Source organism: Fundulus heteroclitus, chromosome 6 (genome assembly GCF_011125445.2).
Source record: "Fundulus heteroclitus isolate FHET01 chromosome 6, MU-UCD_Fhet_4.1, whole genome shotgun sequence".
Lineage (NCBI taxonomy): Eukaryota > Metazoa > Chordata > Actinopteri > Cyprinodontiformes > Fundulidae > Fundulus > Fundulus heteroclitus.
Window position 1 is genome coordinate 5,660,840 of NC_046366.1, and position 22,580 is coordinate 5,683,419.

Genomic DNA, 22,580 nt, shown 5'->3' on the forward strand with positions numbered 1-22,580 from the left:
GTGCAGAAACACCACTTCTGACAATCAAACCACCAGCCCAGTTCATAGACTGTTTCAGCACAAGCTGAATTGTATGGAAATACTACATGCTACATTTGTCCTTCTACATATTTTTCTTCCAAATACTTTTTATTTCTTCTGAGGGTTTTACAGTTTTGAGGGTGTCCTTTAGGGATGCTTATGTCTCGTTCTTCTGTAAATGTTTTTAATTTGGGTCTGCCTCTTATGATTCTGAGAGTCTCACCAAAATGTCATTATGGTTATATAACTATAAAGACTCTTGAAAATTTAGTTCAGAGCCCTACTCCTCTCTCTCATACAGTACCTTCACTCAGACTTTGTCTGCAAATTAAAACTTAAAGCTTAATCAACAAATCATTATCAGAATGAAATTGTATTCTGATCTAGAGGGTTGGTTTATGATCCATAATCCAATCAGCGTCCATCTAAACGCTTGTTCCGATTAATACATGAACTTACAGCGCCTGCATGTGGAGGTTGGGCTGCAGTGCTGTGCAGCACAGAGCATTTTGGGATGATGACCATTTCCTCCCGTTCTCTCAACAGCAACAGCAGGAGTTCTCCACCATCTCAGAACCTGGTGCAGGTCCATTCTGTGGACCCGCACCAGAACCAACGCACCTCTGCACTTATTTTTTATTTTATTTACACAGGAAGAAGTACAAAACTTCTGCAGTTGTTTTATGGAAATTCATCAACTCTGCTAATGTCAGAGAGTTTCTATTTTGAATAAAGCTTGGTGCGGCATGGCGAGTGATGCATTAATCGCGGCACATCGAATGGATAACGAAATTCGTTGCCAATGCTTTTGTTGGTTTTTATCAATTCATTTTTGCAGCCCTAGCTGATATATTAGCTTGTTGATACTAGAGCTTCCGTCTGCAGCAATAATGGGATTTATGAAGTTAAACAGTTCCCATTTACCGTAGAGAAGTTTCCAGTAATATCAGACTGTGGCTCTCAGGGTAGGATAAACTAAACCGCTTAATTCTCAGAACCATCAGGGTTTTAGCATCAGCCCTAGTTAACCACTGGGGATGTTCCAGGTGAAACACCACGTGAGACCTGCTATTCTTACCGTCACAGACTTCAGGGTCATGCCGTGGTAAGTGCCCATGGTATCGATCTTGAAACCCTCAGTTTCTGCAAAATAACAAAATGGTAAAATGGTAAATGGTAAATGGACTGAACTTATATAGCGCTTTTCCGGTCATGCTGACCACCCAAAGCGCTGTACACTATAGCCACATTCACCCAGTCGCTCTCACTAACGCTCACACATTTATACACCGAGACGCAGCTCGGTAGGCAACTTGGGGTTAAGTGCCTTGCCCAAGGGCACATCGACATGTGGCAAGGGGAAGCTGGAATCGAACCCACAACCTTCTGGTTGCCAGACGACTACTCAACCCATCAAGCCACAGTCACCCCGGCAAAGAGCAGCACGTTATGGATGTACGATACTGTTAACGCGGCATTTAAAGCTCAAGATACTGTTGAGAAACAAATTCAAAACTACATTAACAGTGATTTGTGCTCATTTCAATTCCTCACCACTTTTTTATTACTTCAGCAATTTTAAATGCTTTATATCCAGCTTTTCTGGGTACAGAGGACAATGCAACAACCTAGGGCTGGACGATATTTCAACAACAATATATATCGATCGATAGACGTGTGGCGCAATAGGAAGAAATAGGGTCGATAAAACTTCAATATAGAGACAGTTTTCCTTAGTTGATGCATATTAGTTGATGCTACAGTCACTACTTCCTCTCGACCAATCGTAATCGCGGACCCAGGCACGCCGTCACAAAGCGCCGCCCTCTCAAACCACAACACAGAGCACGTGAATATGTCGCAGCAAGGAGCGGCGGAGGAAACGGTCCCAAAACGAGGTTTTACTAGTTCGCCAGTCTGACAGAAATAAACCACAGTGGTTTGTAAAACTTGCAAGGAACCGGTAAAAACAAAGTCTGGTAACGCAACCAACTTGTTTCATCACGTAAGCTGCTCACACCCGCAGCAGCGCGAGTTGTGTCAGCCCCGCGCAGCTACACAGCTCGCGCTGCTGCTGTGAGAGTAGGGAGTAGCAACATGGCGGCCAGTGACTTCAGTTTTTCGGCAAAATCAGCACTACAGTGTATATTATAGCTCAGTGCTATACAAGTTTAGCTGCTATACCTGCTTTGTTTTGGAAGAAGTTCCAGAAGATTCCTACAAAGACGCGCAGCAGCAGCGCGGGGCTGACACCGCTCGTGTTGTCCTTACACGCTACAACCTCGGACCTCAGCCCTGCGTCAGCCTCTCAATTATGAAACCTGAGGAGTAACTAGCGTACCATTCCCACCTAAATAGGCTATTTTATTTATTTATTTGGTATATTTATTGGTCACTTTAGTTTATTGTCAGTATTTAATAACATAACTCAGGTCTCTTAAGTTATTTTTCTTTAAAAAAAAATTCTGTTAGTAGGTGTGCTATGTGACTACTAAATTCAAACTAAAAGGAAGTAGGCAGCGCTTGGGAGCAAAAACGGGGCAGAACTGACCAGGAGCACTTAATCTTTCAAAATAAGCAGACATTTTTGTAGTTAAGAAAAATGAGCAGGTATGAAAATTGGGGAGAAGCAAAAAAAAAAAAAAAAAAAAAAAAAAAAAAAAAGCCTCTAGAGAAAACAATCAAGCTTACAGTAAACACATTTAACTTTTTATAAGAAATATGCTGCTCAATCTAGAGTTCAGCCAGGTTTTATAGTAAAAGCCTAATTCTAGCAAAGCTACAGCAGCATGAAGTCACCTTCTTTTCCTTTGAATCGCTCCTGATCGTATCTGTTGTAGGCGGCTGGGACAGGCTGCTTGTTCCTCAATGACGGGTCCTGCACCAACAAAGAAAACATATAAAACACATTATTCTCTGTATGCAGCTGCTGTTAAATATGATCTCCATTTATTCTGACTGAATTCAGACAGACAGATACTTTCAAACTTAAGATATAAGCATCTTTACCGCTTGGGTAGTGTTCTGTGTTGGTCTCTGCTCTGGTGCTCTCCCTTCTTCTCTGGCTTTCACCGACTGAAGAATGGCAAAGATGTTCTTCGAGAAGTTCTGCATTAGAGATATGTCAACAAACACAAGAGGATTAAACATGTCTATAAATGAACATGTAATCACACAAAGTTTCAGTCTTTTACAACAGTTGTAGGTTTAAAAACATATCTGCAAGCAATATACAGGACATTTATATTGCTTTTAAAACATATATACCCACATCATTTGCTTAAAAAAGACCAAAAACTGTTTGATCATGATAAAATAAGGTTATATACACACCAAGTTATATACACCATCCTGATAATGTTTTAATGGTCCTTTTTTGTGGTTAAATATAGCCTCAGCACTGGGCACCACGTGGTGCCATCTAGTGATAGTATCGCAGAACTATCATAATGCTGGTTTGTTTAATTAAATAAATCACTTGTAAATAATGGCGGACCGAGCCTGAGCAACTTGAGTAAAAACGAAGCGTAAAACACCAAAACAACAACTAACACACCAGCAGGACGTGATAATGTTTCATAAAAACCACAGTGAGCTACTGACGTATAAAAAAAAAAAAAAAGGAGGTCAAATAACGTGGTTATACACCTTTAAACCAGCTCAGTGTCTAGACAAAAAGAGGACTGGTTAAGATTTTTTTTTTCCTGATTTAAAAAATAAATAAATAGGAATTGTGCATTTATTTGTGGGTTTAATGTGTAATGTGTAGGACAAAAACTTTAATGTTATAATCCAAGAACTTGATGTATTAATGAAATTTAAATATATAAATCTGTATAGTTGTTTTTATTATTTTACAAATTCTGGGTTTTATTGTTTAGAGGTCCTAAAGAAAAAAAAAAAAAGTCTGGAAACCAACATTTTTTCATACTTAGAAAACCATTAAATCAAATATGAGATTTTTTTCAGGGCGAACGGGCGACAGGAACATGATCCCACTGACATTAAATTCTAAAACATAAACCACATGTAGACAGGCGCCAAAATAAGCCGCTGTTGACAGAAAGGTATTTTACATTGTTCAAATAACAGATTGTACATTGGTTAAAAAAAAGAACCTCAATTTGGAATTCAAGCTTTTGCTGCCATCTAGTGGTTAACATAGAGACTTTTTTGGATTTTCTAAATATTATCGTCCAGTTCCTCTCAGCGTGGCTCTTTCCTGCTTCATCTTGCGCAGCGGAGGCGCTCAGCGTGGGCGGGAACAGCTATTCATCACTGCAGCATATGTGAAGCTGCTGTCAATGTTTCAGTGTGGACATTACATAATACTTAACACAACAAAAGTTCTGTTTTGTCTTTTTGGCTAGAGAATTTCTCATTTAGCAAGCCCTTCAGATCAAAGAAAAAATTAAATAACTTTCAAGAAAGCAAGCTGAGTTTGTTTCTTTTTAGTCTGCGGAGGGGCAAAGCGTTGCTACACAGAAGATGCTTGTTTACGACAGACATCCCCGAGTCTCATCACGGTGGCTGTAATGGGATTTCTGACCTTTCCGGTGCTCTGCAGGATTGTTGTCCTAGTCCTCCAAACCCTCTCGCGGCTGACAATGTCTCTGGTGACGTCCACCTCTGCATCCACGAAGCTTCTCTGCTTCAGCGTGATGTCATCATCTAGATCCGTTTTAATGGTTGAACGTTTCTTGGCCATAATCTTGGCTTTGATGGCTGCGATTTTCTCCACCGACATAGCCTCAGACAGTGATCTGGATGGAGAAGAAAAGGTTCAGAGCTTTTGTTCTGAAAAACTGGGCTTACTGGAACATGGTGAACAAAAGAAGCTGATTTATTGTGTTTAGTATAATTCACTAAACATTTCTAAATCTCCAACAGCAAATGTTACGTACCTGATCTGATCTGTCTGCACAATGCCTTCTTTGTGGCCCTCCAGTCGGGCAGCCAGGCGCTCCTTGTCCAGACGCACTCGTTCTGCATCCTTAAGGTCAAAGCAACGGCAAAAGTCATTTTAATTGTGCATAAACATCTAAATATAGCAATATTTGTTCCATTAGCAGCTATTTTTTTAATTTTTGCATTCATTAAAATTAAAGGCACGACTGCTTTATGCGTGTTGCTGATCCACCTTATACTAAAAGTTATTTTGGGGTCAAACAGGACAGTTTAAAACAGTACCCTATATAGTTAGCCGTGTATTCCATTTAGTCTGTCTGTAAACAAACATGATTGAGGATGTGGTGTTTGAGGCTTTGCCCGACAGTTTCTGTTTTCCATGCCACGGTCTATTAAGACTGTTAAATGATTGTCTCAACCTTTAAAAATAAAAAAAGCTCTATCATAAGGAGAATAAGAAGCCGCCGTCTCCTACAGGAAATGGAGCTAAACATAGGGTACTATCCACATGCAAAAAGAAAAACCTTCAAATAATGTAATCTCTCAATTGCAATTTCATCGTTACACAGATTATTTTATGTGAAAACTGAGCTGTCTGCTATTTTGGTTCAGAGAAATCTCAGAAAAATGTAAATTAAAAAAACACATAGAACCAGACGTACTGACACTATAAAATGTCAATTTAAGGGGACATATCATCCAAAAGCCAATCCAATTTTTGTGTACTTGAGTCTCTAGGAAAGCAGAAAATTTGACTGTAGTCTCTCCAGGAGCTGCGGGGATAACTGTTCTTTTTGGGACATATTTTTCAAGCTGTTCAGTTTTCTCTCTATTTTATTACGTTTTTTTGGACAATTACGTCATAGTATTTGCTGCAGAGATGCTGAACAAGGTCACTGACTTGTTCCTCACTAATTTCACGAAGCTACCGTTTTTATTTCTCTGAGCAATTTTTATAGTCAAAGCTGAAGGATGCTGAAGCTACAAACTGACAAATCATCGACTGATCCTTGCACCTAGTTTTTAACTCTGCTTCTCAGAACATCCGGGCGACTCGAGCCGTCTCCGGGCAAATGTGACATCATTCATGCAAAGCCCCGTACTGAGAAGTGTGTCATTATGGTTCAACAAGTCACGTCTCACTCTTGATGTCAGTAAAACACTGTCAGCTTGCTCTTCCTCTAGGGTTCATTGCATGGAGCAATTAAATAAAAAGGTAAATGATCAAGACATTATGCAGAGTGAGGAGGTTATGTTTTACATTTAAAAGTCATTTAAAAAAAATTGTTTCTGAGTCATCAGAGATTGTTTGCCATTTCCTGCTGCTTATGTTTTTATGCATGCCACAATTGTCTCTCAGTCGACTTTCTGTGTAACCTCTCGGTTACAGACTACAGTCACAATCAAACCGCTGAAAATGATTTACAACAGAGCTTTGAAGACTGAAGTGGAGACGTTAAACGTGCCTCTGAGACAAACATTTCTGTCCACAGCTCAAACCTCCTGAGTCCTGAACCCAAACTGGATTCAGACATTTCAGATATGGACTAGAGCGCGTTTTAAAAAGAAGTCAGTCATGTGATCACAACTACTTTACTATGTTTATATGCTTTTTGTTGAGTGTGTCTTAATTGTGTTTTATTGTATTTGTAAAGGCCCTTCAAAGTCATTGCACATTAGTCATGGCTATAAAGTGCTATAGTATACTACATGTAAAATATATAAATGTTTGTTCTTTTCAAATGAACTAATACAATAGAAGAAGCTTGTATGCAAAAGGTAGAACGTGGAGAGTAAATACAACATTCCTATAAAATTAGAAATGACCCGATTTTTTGTCGTAGAAAAGCCTAAATTAAGAACATCGATAACGGTCAAGACAAACCCAGCTATGGATATGGATTCAGCCAAACCTAAATACTATTGTTGCCATTTATTGCCACCAACAATGTAATTATTTACTTTATTTCTAAACTGGAATTGTGTTGTTTAATGTTGATTTCTATTGAGGATCTTGTTTATTTCTAATTATAAACCAGAGTCAAGAATCAAAGCCCGATAACTGCATCAAGGACCGGCAGTCTCTGCATACGGGGGGTGGGGGGGGGGTGCTCTACCACTACGTCACGCACCATACCCCTCAGATTTATTAAGGTCATAAAGCAGAATCTAACACATAATGTCACTGGTGTGTTACTGTTGTGATAAAGCACCATGTTATCAAACTGAGCAGAAAAATAACACATTTTCATAATTTTAAACTATTTCTCATTTGTAACAAATGAGAGAAAATAGACTTTAGATTTCATAAAAATTATCAGCCTTTAGATAGATATGATAGATAGATGATAGATACATATAACACCTTTTTATGATTCTTTTTTGCCTAATTTTAATTTGCCAGCATCAGGGGAGGCCAGAACTAACCGATGCTTATAGCATTCATTTCAGTATAGAAGAAAGCTCTCTCTTTTTTAAAAGGTTTATCCTCACACTTAAACAAGTTCATCTGATGGCAAGTTATTGCTTTTCATAAACATAAGGTTGAGTTTATCCAAAGGTCGTATTTGACTGGAAGTTACCTCAATCCTTGGTTTCTTGGCTTCAGAAGATACTTCATCAGCAGCTCTTTTAACTTGGAGGGGAAAAGAAAAAAACTGTTTTAATAGTAAGCAGTAAACAGCGGGTTCAAACTAATTAGAAGTAGAACCCTTTACTGCGGTGTCCGCATGATAAGATGGTTGTTATATAAACTTACCTTGTGTCGGCCTTTGAAGACCTATTTCTATGGGTGCACTTCTGTCAATGCTCGTTGACGTCGCTGTAAGGGAACACAAGTGTATTAAACACTGGAGCTGTTGATATGTTCCTGAATTTTTCAAGGCTGGATTATTGTAATTCTTTACTATCAGGAAGTCCACAAAATGCACAATTAATCGCATCTGCAATATAATCGCAATTTAAAAAAATAATTAATAATGTTCTTATTGCATTTTATTGTTGATATTGGGACTGCTGTTTGGTTGTTATTTTGTATGAACAATTCAAAATCCAATAATAATATTTGAATATAAAAAAAAAACAATTTCCAAATCGCAGAGGTCTGCAATTTTTGGCTATGTAACAATTAGTGAATCAGACGCGTCCTTTAGGTGTCGGTAAAATGTTTAAAGTGGGTTTGCCTCCACATGGAAGGGAAGACAGTTGCAGCAGTGAGATAATCTAATTTTATTACTTGTTTTAGAGTTTATATAATCATACTGTTTTACCAGAAACTTTCAGGAATCTAACCATAACATTAAGTTCTGGTCAATCAGTTTAATACATAGACTTGCTTGTTGGTTGCACTTTATGTTCAACAAGGTTTGATGTCCAAATCAATTAAAAGCTGTTCTCTTGAATAATATTCTGATTAATAAAAACATTAAAAGTTCTTATTTTAAATAGTATTTGTTTACATACATTTTTTTCTAGAGGCCATTTTTGTTGCTTGTGGTTAATGCAGAGAAAAGTCAAAAATCAAATGGCAATTTTGGTTAAAATATATTGTAGGCAGAACTCAATAATTTCTGCTCCGAGTTTAAATGCTGTAGGTCTTTTAGAACCTAATCTGCACAGCGATGAAACAGATTGATTTGTTGTTTGTATAAGTTTAAAAAGAAATGATAAATCAAACTGAAAAATAAAAATAAATCGCAATATTAAGATTAATTTTTTTTTTTTTTTTTTTAAATCGCAATTGGATTATTTTCCAAAATGGTTCAGCCATAATCAGGAGCCCCTACAGTTTTGCTTCTCTACGTATTTCCACCACTCAACAACACAGAAAAACATCAAGTTTACATTGGGCGCGAATGCACACTTGGGTCAGTTTGCCACATTCAGAATGACTTTCTCCTGATAAGCGTTTAAATACATGCTGATCGGATTATCAATCGGCAAAAACCACGCCTCTCATTCAGATTACAATTTCAATTTCAATCTAATCACAACATTCCGACTGGCTTGTTTACATGATGCATTTCTACTCCGATCGGCCCTTTATTCTGATTACTTTTGTCCATGTAAACGTAGCTACTGATATTACAGTAAGTGAAAGAATTCAAAGGCGCAGAAAAGCCTGTTTCACGCAGTAAAATGGCTCAGCATCCTGTCCGTTAGAGAAAAAGTGACTTCACAGCTACTACTTACAACTCTCGCCATTGAGGTAGGACAGCAATCCCTTTCGATCGGGTCGTCTGACAACAGGGATGTTCTCCGTCTATAAACAACATGCAGACATGTCAGGAGCAGACACACTGCAGGAAGATGCCAGAGGCTTTGACAGGGTGCTCCACTTACTGCAGCTCTTCGCACATACGAGGGATGCGGCAGATGCACATTGTTGAGCAAGAATAAGATGGAGTCCAAAGTATAGTACTCTTTGGGTTGGCCCTCTTTGCCAGTGCTGATGGAGAAAACACACATGCACGATTAGGAGTCAAGTTAGGAAGGAACAATCAAGCCGAGTAAATGGCAATTATACAGATCAACAGGCATGAAGGGGAGGCAGCGTAGCTAGTTCTGCTTGTCCGTAAACACCCATCAGTTTATAAATCTACTGACGGACACGGCGCTATTTGCTGCGCCACACGATCAATGTGTTCATCGTAACCTACAAAGTTCAAGTACACAGAACAACAGCTGCACATGCAAACAAAAGACGAACATTTCCACACGAATCTCCGACTTCGTCAAACAAGTCGGAGCTAGCTTAGCGTCGCCTCACTGAGACAAGTTTGGCCGTAGACTTCTTGTAAAGAGCACAAACACGGATAAAGTGCAAAACAAGCTGCGTGGGCGGCAAGGGGAGGCCACCAAACAGGAGAATAGGGTGTAGTGAAAGTTATTGCAGCACAGTGCGAGGTCAACCAACAGCTTAAACTTCTGCGCTCAGAGAGGAGTTGGGTTAGCTTTTTTTTTTTAGCATAGAGTAGCTAGCGAGCTTTACGTAGCCACGAAGAGCGAGTTACAGGCCTTCCAAAAGAGATTAAATGTGTTCAATGAGCTGACATACCCCCAGATTATGTAGTTGGTCTTGACATTTTTAGGCCAGGAGAACTCCCCGAATATCACCTCATCCCCTTTGGCGACAATTTCTTTTTTCTGGATGTTATACTGACGGAGAACGCTCAACACATCCGCCATCTTCACTCGCCTTCATGTAGTGTGTTTGCGAGGCCCCCGCATATCAACACGAAGCGGCCTCGCAAGGTGCCTGATCCGAAATAACCTTTTTTTTATGAGCCAGGTTCCCCCCTTTGCTGAAAATGAGGCGACATCTGGAATCTAGGTGCAGGTGTATTTGGATTAAAACCGCGTTTTCCTAGTTTAATCACACTGTTTCCCAAATATACATTTAAACTTCTGAACTGAGAAAGCTTATTTAGTTCTCACTTTAGATAAAGCTCAATCCAAATAAGGAGAGCATCTGCTGTCAAACCAAAGTTCTCCTGATCAGTGTTGTTTGTGACTGACTGGGTCAGTAGTCTGAGGTCATGATCTCTCTGCAGGTGCTTGCTGTGAAGATGCTGTTCTGGAAGCTCACATCCGTTCATTTGGTCAGGATGCCCTGGATTATCTAGCTGTATATCTAGTTGGTCTGTTTTGATTCAGGTCAAACTTTATCACTCTTGCTCCTTTCTACATTTATTTGATTGGTTTTATGCTAAACGGAACAAGGTTGTTGCTTTCACACCGCCTCATCAGACTTCCCGTTTCGACAAGTTTCCATCAATTATCAGGCGAATCACTTGTTACATAAGGATGTTGCAGGATGCTGCCTATATTTGTGACAGCCCAGTCAAACAATCGCTGTTCTTTGAGGCACGTCCTGAAATGCTAGGACAAAAACATGCAATTGGTTTTAATGTCTTAAAGCATTGCTTTACTTGTTCTTATCTAAGATCAGGCTGACAGGTCTGGGGGGAAATCCCAGACATTCCTTTCTTTTCCTGAGGGATCCTAAGCCATTCCCAGACCAGGAGCATATGAGCCCTCCAAAGTGTTTTGGGTTTGCGCCAGGGGTCTCCTCCCAGTTGCACTCCATCATCACTTGAAATGCAAGACAACATATTTAAAATCCTCCATTTATGGTTTAGGCTAACCCATATATTTATTGCTTCAGAATAAATAGGTATCGGTAACATCCTGCAGTTTGAATAGTGACCCCACTCGCCATCTTTCTTCAAGCTCCACTCAAAAGTGGACCACTCTGTGATATAGTGATTTACGAGACTGAAAACAGGATCTTAAGAGCAGCATAAACTTTATTAGAGATGGGATTACATTGCCACTACAGGCGGAGTGCTTGTGTAACAGCTAGATGGAACAGGCTGTAAGATGGAAAAGAAGGGAACCACGGTGGACACATACCACAACAATACTCTCTCCTGTAAAGACTACAGATGCTGTAGCAACAATAATCATGGAACATTGTGTTCAGATGTTCACCATTTCTACGGTAAAAGAAAACAAATATTGCCTCAACACTGAAAACTAAAGGATGAATGCATGAACATACATTTTTTCAGTTGCGGGGTTGAGATCATGTTTTATGCTTTGGTCCACATCAGGATGAAAAGTTTAGTGAATGACATCTGCATTGCTCCTTACTGAATAAGCAGCACTGTAGTTACTATGGTATGACCTCCGCTGATGCTAACCGGAATGGAGAAATATAACGGAGAGTGCGCAACTCTAAAAATCTTTTGACTTCAAAACTACATTCAATTTGAATTATTCCACAACAGCTGTAACTCCTAATTTTTTGCATAAACCCTGGCTGTTATATTGAAGATACAGCAGAGCAAGCTCAGCTGATTCAGTCTTGGTGAAGAGTTTTTACACAGCTTCCATTGCCACTTTGAACTTCATACAGTATCGTCTTAACTGTGATGCATCAATTCTGACTGAAATAAGACATTTAACTGCTTTCTCTCAACTGTCATCATAATCAGTGAAAAGTGCTGAACATTTGCATAATTCTGTTGCAGAGCGAAAGGCCGAACAACAAAACTCCTTCATTCTTAAATAGACCATCACATTTAATGAATACCAAGTGTTCCCTTGATATGTGGAACCAGTCAGAACCTCGCATGCATTCATCATCAGCATGAATATCTTTCATTTTGACTTTAATTGATGTGCTCAAACAAAAAAACAAAAAAAATACAAAAAAAAAAGAACTGGCAGCTCAAGCTTGAATTGAACATGAATTTCCTCTAATCCACACTGGATCAAAATTAAACAGTTCAAAGAAAACAAACAGAGTGTTACATTTGGTTAAATGGGCCTTAGTAAATTGCAGAGAAGTTATGTGCCTTTTGTAGCCATGAGCAATGACCTTGAATAATTCTAGCTGGATATTAGACCAATCTTCTTATCAGACATGGTGATTAAGTTGGTTGGTTTCCTGGGGCAGACCAGTTTTTATTAATAGGTCAGAAACTTTCAATAGGAATGAGGTCAGAGTTCTGTAGCAAGTCATTCAGAAAGCTTAAGTGTATCAAAACCAGTTCTGATTGGTGTTTGGGATCATTGATCAGGCCATCTGACCCAACCTGCCACCCTTAGAGATGTAGGGAAATATGTTCTGATGAAACTGAACAAGCTAAATGGCACTAAGCTTTAGCGAGTCTCTTGGTGCGTTTGCACCCACCAAGGAAAAAAAAAAGATCTTGATCCAAAATGAGCGGGTAAAACAGAGTAGCAGGAAAAATGTTTAGAGGAATCAAGGTGCGGCATTCAACCTCAAAACACCACGGCAGGTACCAGGCATGGTGGCGGCAGCATCGTGCTGTGGGACTGTGTCAAAGCCAGAGGGGCTGAAATGGATAAAATAATGACGACGGACTACATCCACATTTTTCAACTCCATTTGAAATCAACAGCTAAAACCTGGATGCGGCTGGTTGTTCCAACGGGACAACCATCCCAAACAGCAGCCTTGCATTACGGTTCTGAAACAGCCCTGAGCTCAACCCGATTAAAAACGGTTGGACTTCACTTAAAGTCTGTGGCAGGAAACCAACTCGCTTAAATAAACGTCACCATTTTTGATAAAAAGGTGGTCAGATATCCAGACAGAATGATGGCAAATAAGCGTGGGGTTTCTCTGTAACCTGCTAAGGGACATTAACTAGCGGGGTGTGGAGAACGTTGACTATGTGGATTAAAGAAAATAAAACAGTCAATTCAAACTTGTGTATGTAATTGTGGATTTCAAATAATACAATTCTTCCAACGGGTTCAAATAAATGATTAATCTCTTTAAATTATTATGGAATCCATTCTTGTGATGAGAGGATATAAACCATTTATGTGGGACTGCATATCAGCTTCAGTGTGAGTGAGAGATCCTACTCTGATATAATCAAACTGGCCTAAAGGGCTAAACATTAATAGAACTAAAACCAATATAAGTAATCTAAAAAAAAAAAAAAAAAAAAAAAGTAGTGTTAGTATTAAAATAAAACTGGTCAAACTAAATAAATCAAACTCATGTACAGAACAGCAAGTTATTCTGTGGACTTTTGGCGCTTCCTCTCATTTCCCATTTATAGGTTAATAATTTATACTCACGCAACATAAAACTGAGAAACAACCTCCAGGTTTATAATTCACCTATCCTTCAGTCCAGACCTGCTACCATAGATGCAGACTAAAAACTACAGAAAACCAGCGTAAAGTAAACCTCCAGCTGTGTGAAGCCTGACATTCTGTCAGTTTCTCCTGTCTGCCATCTTCTTGCTGTAAGTGAGGTTACCGAGAAACCATCAAAATCCTGCCACATAGTCACCTGTGACTGCCTCATATGCAGCATACCCTGTATTAGCACTTGCCTTTCAAAACCTCACAGAAAATATGTGCACGTAACATCAGCAGGGAGCCGTCCAGCCCGCTGGACGCTTGGTCAGTCGCTTTCTATGTAACATAATACAAAAATCTGGAATTGCAAGTGTCAGCATCTTTTGGGTTAGTTGCTCTCCATGTGCGACCCCCTGTTGGTCCACTTTGTGCTGTCTTTTTGTACATGACTCGGATGGTCCCGTTGCTCGATCAGATCAGATCAGATCGAGGGCAAGGTTACGAATGACACAGAAGGCTCCAAGGTCGAAGCCGCAGAGGCTGAGTAAACCCCTGTCCTCTGTGTCCGCGATGGTGTGTCCGATGGAAGTCAAGCCGCACATCACCAACTTGGAAGCGGCGCCTGATGCCTGCAGAGGGTAAGGAGAACAACATCTTATTCGTGAACGGCTGATTATTAAATAACTCGCCATGTCAACACTTGGGGAAACAGGGGAGGGCTTTGTGTGATGAAATGATCTGTGTTTAGGATTAAAACATAGATCAGATAACAGAAATTCAACGTTAAATTCATCTTCTAGGAAGAAACTTGCACTCTGATTGGTTGTTTATGAGAGAAAAAAAACAATCGTGTGCTCCACTTGAAGACATTTTTCTAGTGAATGTCAGCGTTGAACAAGGCTTTACAGAGGCCATGACCTCGGGCAGCACTGTGTGATAAGGGTTGCTCATGCTGGCAGCCGTGCATTCAGCGCTGGCTCATTTGCATTCAAAGGTTTCAGCTGACAGTGCAAGTGGGTCAACGTCAGGTGAGAAAGAACAACCCTCACTCCACACAGTTTTCTCACAGCGCTCGCATATCATCCTTCCTCTTGTCATCCTAAAAAGAAACGAGTTCAAACTTTCTCACTGAGACAAACTTACTAGTCTGTATTTCTTCAGAGAATCCACCGGGCTGGCTGTAAACGTCCACAGTGGGTTATTAGTCAGAATGATGAACATGTCGATGGACTTCCCGCTTCCTGCGGCCCATGTGATGGGAAGCGTGCAGTCTGTGCTGCCACTGGGGAACTGGAAAACACAAGCCGGAGTTCAGTGGAAACACATGTTCAGCTCACAGGCTGACGTCAGACAGCAGAGGAATGGTAGCTCTGCATCTTAAACAGGAGCGCAGGCTGCAACTTCCACAGCTGACCTGTTGAGGGCAGCAGTGCGCCGTAGTTTCCACTAGAACGTTGCAAACGGCAGCGCATGAGTGTGGTGCACTGAGCTATATAATACACTGTTGTGCTGATTTTGCCAAAAAACTGAAGTCACTGACCGCCATCTTGCTACTCCCTACTCTCACAGAATCCCATAGGATTTGACTGCAACAACAAGCAGTTTTCTGGCTGTGGGAAAACGTTTCACAGGTAATTCTACAGTCTGTGGATTTACTAACTCTATCAACTACTAGGAAATTAGGTGCTGAAATATTTTACATGTTATTCATATTAAATATATATATATGTATATATAAGTATGTGTATATGTACATATGTACATATGTATATATGTATACACATATGTAAATATATGTTTTTGTACATTGTTATTTATATATTTATAAATGTTAAACATATATATTTAAATGAATAAAATGCAAAATATTTCAGCACATGACTTTCTCAGTACTTGATATTTTTAGAACATAACATAAAACTATATGGCATTTGATATTTTAAAAGTCTTAAGCCCCCCCCGAACATGAGAAAATCCTCGTTATTCGATGCTGTAGCGCACATATTCCCTAGTTACTGGGGGGAAATAGGGAGTACCAATATGGCGGCTGGTGGCTTCAAAGCGACTCGTTCAAACAGCGGGCTATTAGGACTCCAGTGTATTATATATATATATATTATATATTCTGCCCCTTCTTTTCTATTTTTGTCACATTTAAATGTTCTACTACGTCATTAAATCAAATTTTAATTTCAGGCAAAAACAACCAGCAGTTCTCACATTAGTATTTCATTTGTTAAGGAAATAAAGCGTATCCAAACCAGCCCGGCTCCCTGTGAAAAAGTGATCCTTAACCTGGTAACTGCTTGCCCCTCTGTAGGAAGCGACGACTCCTATCAAGCTTTGAGCGCTAATGAGTCTGTTATGTAACTCTGGAGATATTTTGACCAACTCTTCTTAGCAGAAATGCTTTAATTCCACCCTGTGTCCACGCAGTCCTTTCAGATAGCGATATTGCACTCACTGATTTTGCGATGGTTGCGATGCGATATTTTGCGAAACTCTAAAGCAAGACGTGCCTTTGTCTCCTTTTTGGTCAGCGGTGATACTGGCCTTGCAGGTGTGGCCCGTAAAGCTTTACATGTTGTTCTGCGCTCTCTTGTGACCTCCAGGGTGAGTCAGCTGGTCTTGGGAGTAACTTGATCAGGCCAGCTACTCCTGCGAAGGGTCACCACAGTCCCTTGTTTTCTCCTGGCTTTTTCTAGCTGCTCAGGTTGCTAATCACACATTTTACCACCTGCTCCACCGCATCGCCCCACTGGCAGAAAGTGTGGGAATTGTAGGAATTTGCCACGAGAAATGTAGACAACAGTACGCTCCACCATGAAGGGTAAAACGCCCGCGCAGCTCACAGTATGTCCGAGTATGTGAGAGCCTTCAGGCGGGAGAGAGCTGTGTACGTGAAGGGCGAACTTGGGAAGAATATGTAGTGAGCCTTACAATCCAGTGCCCCTTATGAGCCAAAAAAATACAGTAATATACTAAAAAATAAAAACAAAAACATGAGAGACACCAGTCAGCTTTTCAAAGGTGGACATCTTACCTTAACCAGCTCTGCGGTTACTTCTGCAAGCGTCATGTCAGCAGAAAGAGAGCAAGGAACCACGGTTCCCTCAGAAAAGGCCAGGACATGCGTGTTTGGTTCCGTCTGAGCAAAAATCTGTAGCAAACAGACAAAAAAAAAAAAAAGATAAGTCAGATTCTGCCCTCTGAGCACTCTTCAGCACATCCATAAAAATAACTCTTCAGTCTCTGATGTGATGTCTCTTTTTCCAGCTGATGACTGAGAGGCCTGTGGGCCAACAGGGCATGGAAAGAATTTGGCAGGAATGCCTAGCATGTGTCCCGGTTCTTTGTGCTCTGCCTCCTCCACAGAGGAGCCCTGCGTACAGACAGCTGTTTGAGCCTCCCTCCGCTCCACTCCTACCATGGTTATGGCTGCGGCTGCTACGGCGGTGCTGATGGCCGTTCCCGGGACAACGCTGGTCAGCGACGTGCTCACATCCACTGCCAGGACGAAGCGCTTACCCACAGGCTCCACGTTCTGAGGACATAAGCGTAGACGGGTTATCCGGGGAAGCCGCCTGCTGCGTTCACAGGAGGTCGGGGACAAATCAAAACGGGCCGTACCATAAAACTTTTGTAAAAAGCGCAGTCCATTGCCTTCAGGATGCTACTGTCTGCTTCCCATTTGGTTTTGCCCTGGTAGCCTTGGCCTCGCTTGTAGTTTTCTGAAGCCAAAAGGATGCTGAAAGGGTGGATCTTTGCCTGCAGGTTTCACAACACACTTCACTGCTTCTACCGTCTTGCATGTAATGGGGGAAAAAAAAACCCGCTTAAGTCATTAGAGTATGCTTACAGGTGTACCTTCTTTAGAGAGGACTCGTTCTGGAGTCTGTCACATATGGTTTGTGTCTCCGAGCTGCCTGGTTCAACAAGTTTGTTGGACGTCATCTTTCCCAGGATTTTCAGAATGGAATGCAGAGATATTTCCCTCAGTAGAGCACTCCATACCTACAAGAAAAAAACAAAAAACGTTTCATCAGGTATTTGCAAGTTTAGCACATCTACAGTTTCTCGCATGTGGTGTTAACCCTGTCCAGCACTCATCCAGGAAAAATAATCATGCTGGGAACAAAACTTAATCACGTTTCTTTTATTAGCAAGAGGAAGCTGAAACTGAAACACCAAAAACAAATAGTTAGGAGACTAGCAGAGCAATAACAAATGAGCTGGAGGTGAGCAAGATGGGTTTTTGGCAACTATTGTCTATATTAATTAAAGCATGAGCCCAAAAAGTTTAAACTTAAACTACAGCAGGACCGGAAGAAACAATGAAATCTCACTTTTGATGAGTTTTTAAATCAGAAAACCACGATAAAAAAAACAAACAAAAAAAACATGTTCTCTACTAGATCCACAGAAATAGGCTGGTAACCAGAATTGGCTCATTTTAAGCCTATCTGCATAAAAGTGAAAGCTTTTATTCTGAAAGGAGCTCAAAATAGGTGGAACTTGGAAGGAGAAATCTCATTATCTGAGAATGAATTTATGCAAAAAAAAATAGAATGAACATGATGTGTATTCTATTTTGATAAAAAGGAAGCACAACAGGACCCCTTTTGAACTTTCAACTTCTGAATACATTGTATTTAGAAATCTTGGTCCCCTTTGAAAACCTCTTAAAAATATATCTAAGGGTCTGCATCCTCTGAGGAACACACAGACATTTACAGATAGTTATGCTAACAGCACTAATCAAGCTAAATAACATGATGGGATGGAATATGCTGAAAGCTGTGAATTCTAGTCCTTAAAGAGAGACGGGTCTCTGCAGGCTGGATTATTACAACCAGTGTAGACCACAGTCTCTGATCGGTGCAGCTCTGTTTTCTATCCTGTTTTTTGAAAAACAGATCTCGTTGTCACATCAATAAGGGATTAAAAATAATATATAAAATCTGAAGAAGAAATCCGCTTACCTGTTTGGACCTCAGGTGATCTGTGAGCAGCTGCTCCCTCTCCAGCTTGTGCTCCTCTATCAAACTGCTCACCTCCGCTTCATCACAGCTGTGCTTGACCTTTTCCACCACTTCAAGGTAGGAAAGCACCTTGACAACCTCCTCAGAGTTCTCTTTGTCGCCATAGGCCTCCTGGACCTCCTTCCACCCCTTTGTTACATATTTGCTGATCAAGGCGACAGCTGAAAACACAAAGAGTCGACCGTTATTTCACTTTAAAAACATGGGTCTTAAAAATCTTAGAGGGGGCACGGCAAAAGAAAAAAAAAACATGAAACATTCACTACTCGTGTTTTGCGAGTGCGAGTTTTTTCAGTGAATTCTTTAATCCAGCAGCGTGTTTCTAAGTGACCCCCGTCGATCATTGAGCATCTGCACCACTGAGCTATATAATACACTGGAGTGCTGATTTTGCCGAAAAACTGAAGTCACTGGCCGCCATCTTGCTACTCCCTACCTCATAGGATTTGCTTGCAACAACAAGCAGTTTTCTGGCTGTGTGAAAACGTTTCACAGGTAATTCTACAGTCAGTGGATGTACTAACACTATCAACTACTAGGAAATTAGGTGCTGAAATATTTTACATGTTATTCATATTAAATATATCTATCTATATCTATATCTATATATATATCTATATCTATATATATATATATATATATATATATATATATATATATAAGTACATAAGTATGTGTATATGTATATATATATGTATAGATATATGTAAATATATGTTTTTGTATATTGTTATTTATATATATTTATAAATGTTTTATATATATATATATTTAAAAAAATAAAATGCAAAATATTTCAGCACATGACTTTCTCAGTACTTGATAGTTTTAGAACATAACATAAAACTATATGGCATTTGACATTTTAAAAGTTTTAAGCCCCCCCTGAACATGAGAAAATCCTCATTATTCGATGCTGTAGCGCACATATTCCCTAGTTACTGGGGGGAAATAGGGAGTACCAATATGGCGGCTGGTGGCTTCAAAGCGACTCGTTCAAACAGCGGGCGATTAGCACTTCAGTGTATTATATAGCTCAGTGATCTGCACCCACTCACCATCTGTGGCTGGTTTGGTGTGGGCGAGTCTGAGCAGGTCCTGGTGGGACCAGCCCTCTCTCTGCTTACATCTGGTCACCGCCGCCGCCAGACTCAGGGCATCCTGCTCATTGTACCAGTCAGACACGGCCTTCCTCAGGGCACGGCCCCATATCCCACATTTCATGCCTTCCTTCAGCTCCTTTTTGTACTGAATGAAGGAAAACAAGTGGGCGGGGTCCCGACAGATCTCCTTCAAGGCTTTGAAAGCCGCCTGCCTGGTCTTCAGCTCGGAGTGCTGAGAGCACACAGCCAGGGCAAAGACGGCAGGGCCCGGCCTGACGGCGCGCCCGTCTTGGGCGAAGCGCTTTATCTCCTCCACCACCTCGGCACCTCTCCCCTCCTGCAGCAGGGTCAGCAGCGCTCCGGCGTTCTCCGTGGAGACATGGCCCTGCTCCCTGGCGGTGTAGATGTCTCCCTCGGAGCCGTAGCAGAGGAAGCGGCACAGTTTAGTCTTGTCGTTGATCTCCCACGAGCCCTCAGCTCCTGTTGAGTTCAAGGTGTGGTTGCTTGTAGTGTTTCCTGAAGGCTCCATTGCAAGCCTGGAGAAGGCAGAGTAAAAAAACAAAAACAGATTTACATTTACACAATGTCCCTCAGAGGATAGGTGAAATAACAGGAGAGACCCTCTGACGTACACACTAGAGACGTTCCAATCCGATCTACGTATCAGCTTGGAGTCTTTTTTTTAATGCCGATGTCAGAGTCCCTGAGGAGACTCAGCTCCAGATACCTGTTGCTGCTTTCTGGCAGGGTTACCCAGATCCAGCCCTCGAGAGCTACTATCCTGCAACCTTTGGGTGCACTCCTGTTCCAATAAACCTGAATCAAATGGATGAATCCCCTTATCAGCGCTGTAGAGGCCTGGAAATAATCCAGCAGATATTACTTATTTATAAAGTTCTACTTGTATATGCCTGGCTCTTATACGGCATGCAATAATAAGTCTTTTTGGTGCCAATGCCAGTTACTGGTTTTCTATGAGGTCAGCCCATTCTAATTTACTGAGGGCGCAGGAGAAAAATGGAGAAAAGAAAAACGCCTCTGTCGTCTATCTGATTGTTATTAAACTAAAAATGTTGCATGCTACTGGTTGATCATTTGTAGAAACAAAACAGAATTGGATTTCGTTTTTACAGCAACTGCTCAATAGAATTTTTGTTGTTGAAAATTTTGATTTTGCTGTATCAGAGCTAATCAAGAGAGACGGCCAATTACACACGCCGGCCAATTAACCAGTGCATCTCTAATTATTACATACCATCACATATAAATATGATGTTCTCACTGTTCATTTGATGAGCTTGTTATTTTTTTATTTAATTTTTTAGGAAAAAGAACAATGGAGTTATACATTACAAAACAACCTGAAGGTTTTCTGTGCTAGCTGGACGAAGGGAGTATCAGCAGAAGTCTGGACTTTCAATACAAACAGGTAACTCAGGTGCTGACTTTATTTTTTTCCCCCTTACATGTCGGCTACGGGTCGCACTTCCCCGTTGTGTGTGAATAAGTGGAAAAAAGGAGTGTGAAGTAGCCGGTGGAGCCACATTCTGCATGGTTTGAGCTGCAGAGATCAGAGCCAGATACAGGTCAACACTGCCTTTACATGCTAGCATCATTTCCTCGCTGCCTCAGAGCCCCGACAAAAATAGACTAAAGCCGATTAGTAGACATGATAGGCATGCCACAGAGAGGAGCCACCTTCATCTAATCGATGGAGACGTGGGGAGGCGTGTTGTTAACTTCAGAGCTCCCACCCTGCTAACTAGCACAGGAAGCTATGCTAAGCTAACGCTGCCAGCTGCAGCCTAGTAACCAAACTAGGCAAACCAGCGACAGAGAAGCAACAGTCTGTGCTCCGCTAGTCACGTTGGGTTCAATTCAAAGCTTTTAATAAGCTCGTAAATGCACGAAGCGACTTTTAAGGTAGTTATGAAAAGACTGAAGTTAACAGCAGAGCCGCTCCAGCCCAAACTATCAGTCAAATCTGAGCACTTCCATCCTCTCTGACTCCGAGGAGCAGGGCTAGCAGGAGGCTGGGCGCCTGGTGCCAGCACCGCTCATTTAGCAGCACACATATCATGCTTTCCTTAAAAAAAATAAAAAATCATTGATGAATTCGGAATAAATACTCACTTGTAGAGAAATGTGTGCACTGCTGAAAGTTTTGCTGCACAGCTTGATGGAGCGAGGCCTACCCTCCGGTCAGCAGTGACGTAATGGGGAGCAGTGGACGCTGGGACACACACACACACACACACACACACACACACACACACACACACACACACACACACACACACACACACACACACACACGCACACATCCGAAGCACCACTTGCTGAAACATTTCAGTCCTTGGCTTCTTCTTCCACAGACCTCCTAGTGTCCCAAGCGTTTGTTCCAGTAAGACCAAATTCTGATTTATTGTGGAAATGTCGCTTGCAGCTGCAGGTCTTTTCAGGTGTGTCTCTAACAGCTTTGCTTCTCTAGAAAACGGACACTTTTGCACATTCTGCTTTGTCAGATTGGACAAAGAGCATCCGTGCACGCCATTTGCTAGAATCTTGCATTCCCACACAATCCCAAATGGATTGGGACCCAAACTTTATGACAACGTGAACATGCTTTGATCTAACTATTCCATTATGGCACTGGCTGTATGTGTAGGGGCGTTGTCCTGCTGGAATCTGCCCCTGTCTGAATCTGTTCGTCCTCTAGCTAGCGGTCTGGGTGAAGATGTACAGTTGCAACACTTTTCCCATTTGACTCTACTAGCAGATGGTTTGGATTAGACAAACCACGTCTTCTTACAATAAACTCACTTTTGTCTGTTAATAGTCAAAACCACCTAAAGGCTATTAAACAAAGCACATTTTT

The 22,580-nt window shown here is 41.0% G+C and overlaps 2 protein-coding genes across 4 annotated transcripts in view; both read right to left on the reverse strand.

The window, feature by feature from the left end:
* cdc73 (cell division cycle 73, Paf1/RNA polymerase II complex component, homolog (S. cerevisiae)) overlaps positions 1-10,152 on the reverse strand; it is a 30,698-nt gene extending 20,546 nt beyond the window's left edge. The window contains exons 1-10 of the mRNA XM_036137924.1: positions 9,986-10,152; positions 9,271-9,376; positions 9,121-9,190; positions 7,688-7,750; positions 7,512-7,564; positions 4,926-5,014; positions 4,571-4,784; positions 3,031-3,129; positions 2,821-2,899; positions 1,100-1,164 (exon numbers count right to left, since the gene is read on the reverse strand). Of these exons, the coding sequence (XP_035993817.1) occupies positions 1,100-1,164; positions 2,821-2,899; positions 3,031-3,129; positions 4,571-4,784; positions 4,926-5,014; positions 7,512-7,564; positions 7,688-7,750; positions 9,121-9,190; positions 9,271-9,376; positions 9,986-10,116 (969 nt within the window). The 5' untranslated portion in view covers positions 10,117-10,152. The remainder of the gene's footprint in view (positions 1-1,099; positions 1,165-2,820; positions 2,900-3,030; positions 3,130-4,570; positions 4,785-4,925; positions 5,015-7,511; positions 7,565-7,687; positions 7,751-9,120; positions 9,191-9,270; positions 9,377-9,985) is intronic.
* A 1,065-nt stretch (positions 10,153-11,217) lies between these two features.
* Positions 11,218-21,953, reverse strand: ro60 (Ro60, Y RNA binding protein). Of its 3 annotated transcripts, XM_036137925.1 has the most exons (10): positions 21,836-21,940; positions 20,430-20,518; positions 19,658-20,238; positions 18,540-18,760; positions 17,425-17,571; positions 17,188-17,325; positions 16,985-17,101; positions 16,601-16,717; positions 14,701-14,847; positions 11,218-14,186 (listed from the first exon to the last, which is right to left on the reverse strand). In XM_036137925.1, exons 3-10 carry the CDS (start codon positions 20,229-20,231, stop codon positions 14,034-14,036), a joined length of 1,614 nt encoding a protein of 537 aa, XP_035993818.1. In that variant the 5' UTR covers positions 20,232-20,238; positions 20,430-20,518; positions 21,836-21,940; the 3' UTR covers positions 11,218-14,033. The 3 variants fall into 3 exon arrangements, with proteins under 3 accessions (XP_035993818.1, XP_012716375.2, XP_021171310.2); XM_012860921.3 differs by lacking the exon at positions 20,430-20,518 and having other exon boundaries at positions 21,836-21,953; XM_021315635.2 differs by lacking the exon at positions 21,836-21,940 and having other exon boundaries at positions 20,430-20,524.
* Positions 21,954-22,580: the final 627 nt, after the last annotated feature.